This window comes from Orbicella franksi, chromosome 5, assembly GCF_964199315.1.
Source record: "Orbicella franksi chromosome 5, jaOrbFran1.1, whole genome shotgun sequence".
NCBI classification, from domain to species: domain Eukaryota; kingdom Metazoa; phylum Cnidaria; class Anthozoa; order Scleractinia; family Merulinidae; genus Orbicella; species Orbicella franksi.
Window position 1 is genome coordinate 20,394,073 of NC_138149.1, and position 11,567 is coordinate 20,405,639.

At 39.2% G+C, this 11,567-nt stretch overlaps 2 protein-coding genes across 2 annotated transcripts; one reads left to right on the plus strand and one right to left on the minus strand.

The window, feature by feature from the left end:
- LOC145487850 (major facilitator superfamily domain-containing protein 6-like) lies at positions 1-1,543 on the minus strand. Its single transcript, XM_081466641.1, has one exon. It carries the CDS (start codon positions 1,541-1,543, stop codon positions 11-13), a length of 1,533 nt encoding a protein of 510 aa, XP_081322767.1. The 3' UTR covers positions 1-10.
- Positions 1,544-5,198: 3,655 nt separating this feature from the next.
- On the plus strand, positions 5,199-7,326 carry LOC145488008 (major facilitator superfamily domain-containing protein 6-like). Its single transcript, XM_081466771.1, has one exon. It carries the CDS (start codon positions 5,663-5,665, stop codon positions 7,307-7,309), a length of 1,647 nt encoding a protein of 548 aa, XP_081322897.1. The 5' UTR covers positions 5,199-5,662; the 3' UTR covers positions 7,310-7,326.
- The last annotated feature ends 4,241 nt before the right edge of the window (positions 7,327-11,567 follow it).

An 11,567-nucleotide genomic window follows, 5' to 3' on the forward strand; every position in this document is an offset into this window, starting at 1 on the left:
TTTGTTTTTGTTAATCACCTGAATACCGTTTAAAAATTCGGTTTAGTCGATTGGAGTTTTCAACGAAAACATTACCTAAAAAAACACAAACTGCACCCAATGCAAACACTTTAAAAGCATTTCCTGACCCTAAAAAGTTGATCATTACACCCCCAAGCACTTCACCGCATCCATAACCAAGACCTCTGTAAAACCCATAAAGAATGCCTTGATGTGTTGTGGCATTGCCACTGGTCGACATCTCATTTACGTATGAAAGCATAGCCACCCATGCTAAGGCGTTTGTTATTCCAGGCATGAATTCCAATGGAAGAACTAACCATGGGTTTGATAAAAACGAATACCAGAGACACCGCATAGTGAATCCTACTGCCGCAAGGTATATGACTCGGGTGTGTCCTATGCGTGAGATGATTCTGTCCGATATAAGATACACAGAGACTTCAGCAATGCAGTTTACAGCTGCAATGATGCTAAAAAGTAACTGTGTTCCGCCCAAATCTTTTAAATGCCAAAATAGAAACGTTTTCATGAAGGCGTTCATAATTCCAAAATAAAGCGCTGTAGATAAGAACACGATGTACTTCACGTTGATACTTTGTTTGAAACTATCAATTATTCCAACATCTTTAGCCACTTTAGCGTTCTCTGATTCGTAGGCAAACTTAAATCTTGTGGATGTAAGAAGTGCCAGAAGCATCAAAGCTCCGAATGTATAAAAACAAGGCGTGTAATTTACTTCGGATGGTTTGGTAAAAGGATTAGGACAGTGGTGACTTAATGTGACCAGCGCACCGACTAGGAATGAGGCTATTCCCCATCCAACGGATCCCCATAGCCGCTGATGCCCGTACAGATGCACATCAGGTCTTAAAGTTTGCACTGTAACTGTGTCTGCGAGCGCCAAAGAGGGAGACGAGATAACGTTGCTGACCAAAATGATGATAAATAATATTATGAATAGTTCTCTTGTACTGGCAATCCGTGGTATATTCTCTTCTTTACTGGCATAGACCAACGGCCAAGGCTTGTCATTCACCATGGAGGAGACAAAAACGAAATCCTTCCAGTAAGTAGAATAATTTCCATCTTGAAGAGAAATTCTGGATGAATTGTCTCCGCCCTCGACGGAACGCGATATGAAATTCAATGTGCATAGTCGCTCAGCTGGTGCTACTAAAGAGAGCGAGAACTGAGACAATGCGGTAACAAGAAGCGACAAAAGAAGAACTGATTTCCCTTTTTTAACTCGATCCACAAAGGCTCCCCAAAATGGAGTACAAACAAACTCGACAAAGGGCTTCAATCCCATCAGTATGCCCACTTGAGAAGGTGTCAGTTTCATTTGTTTGTAGTACAATGCAAGGTAGGGCAACAGAGCACCCAAAGACGAAAAATATAAGAAGTAAAATAGTTTTGCTGGAATAAGTTTTCTTTCGATTTCTGGGCAGCATTTTTGCTCATTAATATCGGAAACTTGATCTCCGTATTTGTCTCTGCGTTGCTCTTGTCTACCAAGGTTGGCATTGTCAACGAAGCTCATAGTTTGTTTCGATTTTGGTTGAATTTTGATCGATAGTCTTTTGTTTGCAAGGGGAATATTGAATAAACAGCAAGCTTGATTACGCACTGCAGAAGCTTTTCCTGTTGAAAGTCGCTTGTCTTGAACTTCTCTTCAGCTTCACTTGTCTTGAAGAAATCACATGTGATGCTTGTGGAGTATTCAGTCCATTCTAAGCTTCCGTTTAGGGTTTATCGGATATTCATTTCTTCATTTCTTCATGTACTAGTTCTTAGCACGTTGCAGTTAACTTATCAGCGCAATTTCTGACTTGTTGCACACCTAAAGTCGTTAACTACCCGTTATCACCCGCGGCCATGTCCTTATCAGATTTCGAGTAATCTCAGGCATTTTCAGTTATCATAAACTGTGTTTTATAAAAATGAAATAAGCCAAAAGAGCGTTATTAAGGAAGTTACAACTATTAAAACAAACAAAAAATGAGGGTCCCCTCTAGGTTTGGCGGGATGCGGGATTTGGCTTTTTTTTCGCCGTGATATTTCGGATTTGAGCTGAAAACAGGGGCGGGAAGCGGGAATTACAAACACGAGTGGGAGCGGGATTTCGTGTTTTTATGGGGTTGGGATGTGAGATTCGCAAGGGGAACAGAGCGGGATACGGGATTTCAATTCTTAGGTGACCTGATAAATACCGCAAGCAGCCAGAAACCAGGGCAGAAAACGAACCTTTTGTACGTATAGCTGGGTCAGGTTTCAAGCAATGAATAGCAACGGCTCTGCACCCTGTCAGGTTCTGTCAAACGTATCCATTATCGCTTGACTACATTAGTATCATAAAACTGTGTGAGGTCTTTGAGTCCTATTGTGATCATTTGTGTTGGCCTCTGATGACATCAATGACATCTGTCTATTTCCGACATTTTCGACGCTTACGTCTGTAATCTTGAGCCCCCGATCCTTTTCCAGTTTTTTTTTGGCCAGTTTCGACCTTTTACAGAGCGCTTTGCTTGTTTTGACCAGGATGGCCCCCCGGGGGGTGGGGGGGGGTGGGGTACTCTCAGAAACATTTGGTGGGGTGTGAGGCCCGCTTCCAAACCCCCTTACCCTATTTATGACCAAATCTGCGATTTTCCCCAGCCATATTTATGATCAGACCGAAAATTCGATACCTCACTTATAACTGGCGGCTGACACAGTTGTTTTGTTTATGGGCTTATCGATAATGATGAAAAAGTAGCTTCTTCCAAACAACATACCCAATTCAAGAGAGTACAGAAACCATACCCTATTTGAGACCAAAATGCCAAAATCGATACCCTATTTATGGATGACCAAAACGGCTGAAAAACCATACCCTTTGGGCCGCACATACCTATATAGCCCATATAAGGGAGTACCCCCGAGGGGTACACCGGATGGCGGTGATAGTGATTTACCGAACGAAGTATGTGACATTATAAATTGCATAGCCATATGTTTCGAGAAGGATGTGCGAGCGGGAGTGCCTTCATTCGCAAAGAAAAGTTCTGAGCCTAGATTTCAAGGAAAGTGAAAACACTGAAAGCTTTGAAAGAAACTGCCAGGTGTGTTTACGGGTCATGTCTTGAATAAGGGAATGAACAATCTGTTTTTTTTTTTCACTAATAGGTGCACGTGGACAAAAGAAGGCAAAACAGACACTATTTACAGAAAGAAACGTTATAATCATTTGTGCTTACTTATCTGCTACCCATTGAATCCTTTTGTGATCTTTTGTGCGATATCTACTTTTAAAAAGTTTCTGTGTTAATTATTAATTTAACAAATTAATAACTAACGCGAAACGTCTTTTAAAAGTGGGTGGGATCGGGATTTCCAGGGTAGAATGGGCGGGATGGTGGGATTAACAGGAAAAATTGGGCGGGAAAGCGGGAACTGAGAACCCTATTGTGGACCCTCAAAAATGAGTGCATACTTTGTTGTTAACTTGCGTGCTTTGGTAGCGTGAAAATTTCCCTTACGTTTGGACATATGCAGGGACAAAACGAATTCTTAATGGAGTCAATTCAACGTTTAGGAGCTCTCTGTCTTGTGTTCTTGTTTAAAGTTTGTCTTACTCGCATTGTAAGCATATCATTTTAAGAATAACCAACCAAGCTTTTCCCAACTTCCGTTGAGATCCAGGTTTCACGCATTCGAGAGATAAAAATAGAGTGCTTACTTTAAAATCCAGCACAACGTTGATATAGGGAGAGTTCAGTTTTGCTATGAGATAACTTACAGATTGTTCATGGGAATACGTACTAATTTATATTTTCATGTTGCAGAGTCGATCTATGTTGATTTATGCGATTTTTGTTGGCATACGGCACTGACATGTCAACTTCCGCACCGGTCTACACTCACATGCTCCCAAGAAAATTAAGGATCGTTTTTCTGCATGAGAATATTTGCTATCAAAGGAATAAAGAAACGTGAGTATGCACATTGTATGATTTTCTGGTATGAGACGTGAATAAACTTTTGGAATAACGCAAAAACGTAAATTTTCATGTTTAAAGTTAGAACAAATTTCGGAGAAAAGGCATAGTTCTCTCTGCTAACGTTTAAACCATTGTTTAACATCTCTCGTCATATGTGGTATGCAATTATTCGGATTAGCCTTTACCCTCTATATATCGACTAAGGGTCTATCCCATGCAATATGCATGGCTTAAAACAATATCTTCATCAATATCTTCATTTTTCATAACACTAATACTAAATACAAATAAGGTATACTTAGGTTCTAGTTCGGAATAAGTAGTTTACCAGTGTTGATTTGTACTGAAAGATTATCCTGTATAAATATTCGTTTATTATTAATAATTACTACGCCAAATCCTTGATTTTGAGTCGAAAGGGCCTGGAGAGAGTGTCCAGAATTGAAACCCTGTCATCCGGACATGAACGTTATCCGTAAAGTGTATTTCCATTTCACAATTTCCGGACAGTCAGTTTGTATACGACGTCTACGTGATCCATGTTAATTCAGGTACTCTGCCACAACATGCCCTCCATTTCGTATGGTATGTATAAGTCACGTAATTGTTATATCAAATCTCTCTCGAAGTGCGCATCATGGAATTTCCCGTCGTACCAAATGCCCCTGTAACCATGTAAGTCGCCTCGAAATGTCCTTCAGGTTGCACCTCTTGTGAGTTGTCAGCTTATTTCTCCTAAGCCGTGTACGGCGACGTTACATGTTTCATGGGAAATAAGGTACGTCGTTTAAGCATCCTAAATTTTCTGCCGGGATTTTACGCCATGTGAATGTCACGACATGTCCTCCGAGGTACGTCATATAAGGTTCTCAAAATATCCCCTGAGTGTAAGGCTTTTTTTTTGTTGGGCTAGAAAAAGGAATTTGTTGTACATTGTGGAAACGCGCGATCGTGACCACAGACTTGTTGCCACATACAAAATTTTCCGTTCAGCGAAATACGTTTCGCAGAAGCACACTAAAATTATGAAATATGTCCAGAATTTGCTGAAAGCTGTAGAAACGAGCATGGTCTTTTTGTTCATATTGGAAGGAGTTCGTGATGGGCATTAAAAAAGCACTTGGCTCTTGGTTGGTTTTGAAATATCAAGCAGCCATTGAAAGCATTTTGCTGCTTAAAAAGGGATAAAACAGGATTCTCAATATACCTGGAATAAATAAAAAAAGTCATCATGCAGGTCTATGTAACACTTTGTAAGCTTCACATTACGACCACAAAATTGCTATGCCAGAACCAGGTGGATACGTCAATAGCCCAAGGGACAAAGTATGTCGTTTTCTTTTGTCGTATTAATTTTTAGATTCTTTAACCCATTATACTGATAGAAAGATTTGCTTCAAACTCCAGGCCGGCTATCAAGTTTTTATTAGCGAGAAAACGATTATCACAACAAAATCCTTATAAGGAAAGCAGAACAATGGAAGTACCAGTCTCGCGGGGTAAATTTTTCTTAGGACATAAAAATTTAACCTGGCTGAACTAAACAGTCGTCCTGTTTTGTTTGATGATGTCACCCATTGTAGGTAACTCGACATCCAGGTTTAAGCATCAATGAAGGTTGTCAATGCGTTTTGGGGTGCGTGTCCACTGGAAAAACCCAAGAATATCCTACTGAGTCAATGGAAGAATGTCCAAGCTATACCAAGGCGTCCCAAGAAAGGCTCTGTGGCAACAATGATGAAGAAGGAGATGAGAATTCAAAACATCGTTTCGATTGTAAAATTAACCGAAACCGACTGGTGTCCAAACTATTTTACCTGTTCTACTTCTCGGCTTTTGGATCGCTGTGGCCCTATCTATCATTGTACTTTAAACAGTTGTTTTTATCACCAAGACAGCTGGGCATCCTTGTGGCTGTTCGATCTCTTGTACAATTTGTTTTCACACCTGTTTGGGGAGCTCTGGCGGATCGCTTCAATAAAAGTAAATTTGTTTTATTATTAGGATTGTCAGCTTGGCTATTGTCAACATTTTCTCTGGCTATAATACCGATAGGAGAAAGACCGAAAGCCTGCTATGAGATGAACTCTTTGTCTTTGTCATTGTTCCAAAATGCCTCTACGGGTAACACTAACTTCACAAGCTTAACACCACGATCGCATCGACTTAAGAATTCCGTCGATCATCACCACACTTCAACGCGATCCTACGAGTCTATTTTTGGATCCAGTAGATTTCTTCCATGGGCCTTAAGCTTTTTCTCGAGTGGATATGAGCCTGAGAAATCGACAAAACTCAAAGAAGATACGTTTCCAGACCTAAAATACTATCCCTCCCCTGAGAAAATCTCCGATTCTTCTCGGCTGTTCATTTTTATGGTTTGCGTTATAGTATTTGGACAGATTTTTGCGTCACCAACACAATGCTTGGCGGATACAGCCACGCTGCAGATTCTTGCGGAGGACAGCCATGAATATGGAAAGCAAGCTTTTTGGGGATCAGTCGGTTATGGAATGACCGCATTTATCGTTGGCACGTCTATAAGTGGACCGAAAACCCTTAATCCTTGTAGCCAGGAAATGGACATCAACTATATTCCTTGCTTCTATGTGTTTGCTTTCTTCATGGTGGCTGCATTGATTGTAGCAAGTCGGTTTAACTTTAAACCTGTCGATCACTCACAATGTAAAGAAACTGCAATAGGTGGACTAAAAGTGCTTAAAAACTTCGACTATGCCTTTTTTCTATTCATTGTATTTTTTTGTGGCACAGCTTTTGGTTTTATACAAACATTTCTCTTCTGGCATCTTCGTGAATTAGGCGGGCAACAGATGTTGTTTGGGTTGATAATTCTGGCAAACAGCACAGCAGAAGTGGTAGTGTATCTTTTATCAGAGCGTCTTCTTCGGAACATCGGGCACTTCAGGGTGATGTACTTGGGACTTCTGTGCTACGCTCTGCGATTCTTTTACTACTCATATTGTAGCAGACCTTGGCTTTTTTTACCTATAGAACTTATTCAAGGAATAACAACAGCCGCTGTTTGGTCTTCGTTTGTGTCCCATGTTGGTGCAGAGCCCGGTGTGGCAACGACACTCCAAGGGCTCGTTAACGGCTTTTACACTGGTTTAGGTTACGCCAGCGGCGGTCTTCTGGGAGGAGTTATGGTTCACGAATTTGGTACCAGGACAGCTTTTCTCGTTTTTGGAGAGTTAAGTTTGATAGTTCTTTTTGTTTTTATTATAGTAAATAATGTTCGCCAAACAGAAAAGAAAAATGAAATTCATTTCAAAACTTTTAGCCAAGCAGATGAGTTTGAACAATAGATTAGCAATGTTATGCATGGGAGAAACAGATACAATAAATTTCTAATTGCCAAAAACAGGTTGTTAAATTGTTTTCGCACAAAATCATTGTTCTCGATCAATGATTCAAATAAATCTTACGCCTTAAAAAGTAGATAGAAAAAAGTTATTTTCCTTTTGAGTTTTTCTAATATACTGGGAAAAAGTCAATTACTTGAAGTGATGTATCATTTGTATCGTTATCCCTCGTTTTCCTAGTAGTTTACGAGAGATGAAATTAACAAAAATAAACGCGATTTTTATATGAGGAACTCTATGGACTTTTTAAGGAAAAATCACTCCATTTAGCATATAACGACATATAAAAATATATCAGCGACCCATTACACGAGAGGAATTTCAGCGAATATTATATTGAACAATTAACAAAATCTTGAGAAGTGAAAACTGCGTATGAATGAAAACAATTGTTATATTAACGTTTAATTCGTCAATTTCTCATTGTTTCTTTTTTTAGCTCTTATTAAAAAGAGAGAGAGAAAAAAGGCATGATACGAATTAAAATGTCAAAAATGTTTCCCATACAGGACCGTCAAAGGTATTAAGACTTTAAAGAATAGTGAAACAATGGCTTACATTTAATTATTCATCAGAATCTCTTAAAAATAGTTAGACTATATATAAACTACACTGTTAACAAAACGACGTCATTCTCAGTTTTATTTCATGCTTTATAAGAACTTCGTTCATTGAGAGTCAGTTGCTGAGTAACCACCTGCAAGGAACTGGTTATTCTAATTGGCTGGCCCTCGTTTGTACGAGGCCAATATTTGTGTCGCTACATGCAGTGACGTCATACTCCATATAGAGTAAGTTATCGAGGCTCGACTAGGATAACTCGGCTACGTGATCTACATGTTTTGACTTCAATGCATAAAGACAGGAAGGATGCCTGGAAGGAATCCCTCGGTGTCCTGGGTAAAAGGGGAAATGGAATATTTTTTAGTAATAGTCCAGGGTTACCCTCTTTAAAGTCGTTATTTATGGAGGTTATATTAGTAGAAAATATTATCTCTGGTCATTCTTCTGTAAGTTCAGGTACTAATAATATGTAAGCAACAGTTTTTACGCTTTCATTGGCTGAGGGCGTGCACAAAACTGAAATTGAGTAGAGAAATGTGAAATTCATTGCAAAAAGGTGAAATTAAACTAACACATACGCTGCGTGTTACACAATAAGATCTCTGACTGACAAAATGGCGGACGAAAAGGACGCTAGATTCAAACTATACAACAACGTTTTAATGCAAAAGCTTGAAAACAAAGCAAAGTACGAAGCACAATAAGAAGACTAGTAATCTCGAGGTGTGGGAGGCAAGGAATAAAATTAAAAGTTGTAAGGATAAAGCACAATGCAATGCAGGGGTCGACATTTACGGCATTATAAACCTTCGTCGAAGAATAAGTGTTAAAAGACTTCAGTACTCTGCAGCGAAACGCGAAGGACCAACCAGACTGCCAAAGAACCGGTAACTTTTAACTGAATGTTTTCAGTCATGTGCTGAGAAATACCGTTGTGTTTATCCTCAAGCTCGGTATTCCCAGTCAACATTTTGGTTTAAGCATTGTGAGTTGAACGTTGAAGAGTTTATAAGGCACGGATTTTGACGAGCCCATAAAAACAGTTAAGGTTACAGTATACCTTCAGGGGTGTCTCGCGCGCAGGCGATGTAGCGCGTGCAGTTTAAGCTGTAGATACCTAAACCCCTATATCAAATTAAAGCTTATGGAGCTGGCTATCAAACTATACCAACAATTTTGAAAGAAAATGAATTGTCGAAATTTTCACGACCACTAAATGCGAGCGCCCGAATCACCTTTCGAAAGCTACAAGTCAAAGCGAATTTCGTTTTACGCCAATTTAATTTTTTCCTCGGTTTCAGGGCTCAAAGCGCTTAAAAAACGTGTCTGCGTTTTGGCATATTCAATTGCAGTAAAAAGTTACAGAACATTTTCGAAATAGAATTAAAAAAATGTGGAGTGATCGTACAAAAATCGCTCTCGAAGATAAAGTATTTCGAAATTAACAATTCCCAGACATGCATTTGTAGTTTATATGTTAAACTAGCCACTGTCCAAATTTAAGAGCAATTGAACAAATTCCCTTTGAGTTATAACTCTTTAAAGTGTCTGCTTCAAGTGAAAAAATTTATTCGAGAAAACAGCGCTAAGAAAAATTTTCTGCTTCGCAAACAAACTCCGCCCACAAACGCCTTCAACTGGGTTCTCAGGTAACTAAGCCAATCAGTGCAGGGAAAGTTTACTACCGTTAACCTCCTGGTGAAATTTACGCGCGAATCTCTAAAAAACTCTTGTGTTTCGCAATGCGCTCAAGAAACCGAAAGCAGAGAGAGGATTTTTCTGTAGCTCGGTTTTTCTTGAAGCTGGTCTGGCAAAATGGGGAAGACTAAAAAGGATACGAACGCTAGAGTGGCTGAGCGAAGGAAACAAACAAAAGAAAGCGCGGAGAGCAACTGTGTGTGGGCAACTGTGCATGAATAATGTTTCAAATGGTCTCAATGAGTCCGACGATTCATCGATATCGGACTCATCAGAAGAGTCTCTGTCAGGATCCCTGTTATTGCTGTCAAGTTCCGAAATTTTTACAGAACCTTTCTTTTCTCTTACCACAAATATTTGCCCGCCTTATACGATAACTATAGCTTCATCCGCGCGGCGAACTTTCGCTTCTTCACTCATTGATGTATTTTCATTCGTTCTTCGCTGTTTTCGCTTTTTCGAACTGGTCCATGGTTTAAACGTGGCCTATGTTTACTTATAACTTAATAGAGACACGCCTAATACCAAAAATGCTGGGTAGTCAGAACAACAATGTTGATCAACTGAGTAGTCAATTCGTGACATCCATACAGGTAATTCCCGCGAAAATCGTCTCGGTTGATTGCATACGCGCCATAGGGCTGTCAATCAAGAGGTAAACTTTTACTTCCGGTGAAAACGTAAAACCGCCATTTCTCCGCCAATATTTAGCCTTTTTCAAAATTTTTTTTCAGAAGTTAGAGATTATTCTTCGACCACTATTTTGACCCAAAAATCCAAATTTGAAGAAAATTGCCGACCTGAAGGTATACTGTAACCATTGCATTGCGCATCCCTACTGTGCACGATTTCGCGTCATTAGCGCGTGCACGTACACAACATACAGGATCTCCCTCAAGCTAAGCTCAACAGCGAAAAAAATGCTCGTTTTCTCTTAAACGAGCAAGGCGACCCATATTTCTTATGGCGTGATTTTGATGTAAAAATTATCCCCTTTAAGTTGACAAAGTAAGAAAAAAATTGTTCGGAAGGAAAAAAAGATATAGCTAAAAAAGTGCACAAAACCGTTGCGTGAGGACGCGAATTATGACCTCGAAAACAAGGATTCGAGGAACGTTTTGAGTCAATGACGTTTAGAATTGAGTGATTTTGCCATAAATTATATATTAAATTGTTTCATGCACCCGAGACTTTCTACCTATCAAGATTTTTTCAAGTATAACTTTGATAACCTTTCTTTTAGCTACCGCAAAATGTAGCGTGAAGTGATGAAATAACGCGTTTGGTTAGGAATAAATGGGGTAAGATTAGCTCATCATATCTCTTTAGCGAGAAAGGTGACCTATCCTTTTTATTGTATATTTCGAAACAATGCTTGGAAGGCAACATTCAGTGAAAGTTTCACAAAAAATTGTTCGGCAACTTTTATTTCATGAGGAATCACCGTAAGCCCACAGGACACAGGCAAAACCTTAAGGACTTTTCCCTTCGCTTTGTTCTCATATTCTTCAAATTCAGTGGTCAAGAAAGACTACTTTTTATGCAGGTCTAGCAGAAGGTGCAAAAATATTTACTAATGTTTGCAATCGCCTTATGGGTTCGTGCAAGTTTGTTAGCCTCTGAAAAATTTACTTGTGCTTATTTTTTCAAAAAATTTCTCGAAATCATGTGATTACCTGTCCAAATGATGATTTTTGTTAAATTTCGCTCTCCTTGTTTCGACGACGGATTCTAACATTTTTAGGAACAAGTGGGGATTTTCGCAAGTTAGTAATAATAATAATAAATAAAATCACTGACACTTTTAAGATTGTTAAAACAACGAACTAAGAATTCTGAAGGGAGATTATCAGGTAATAAGACCCTATTCAACTGAAATCAAGGCCAGTTACTTAAGTAAGTCAAAAAATAGAAAAGAACTACTGGAAGATTGAATTTA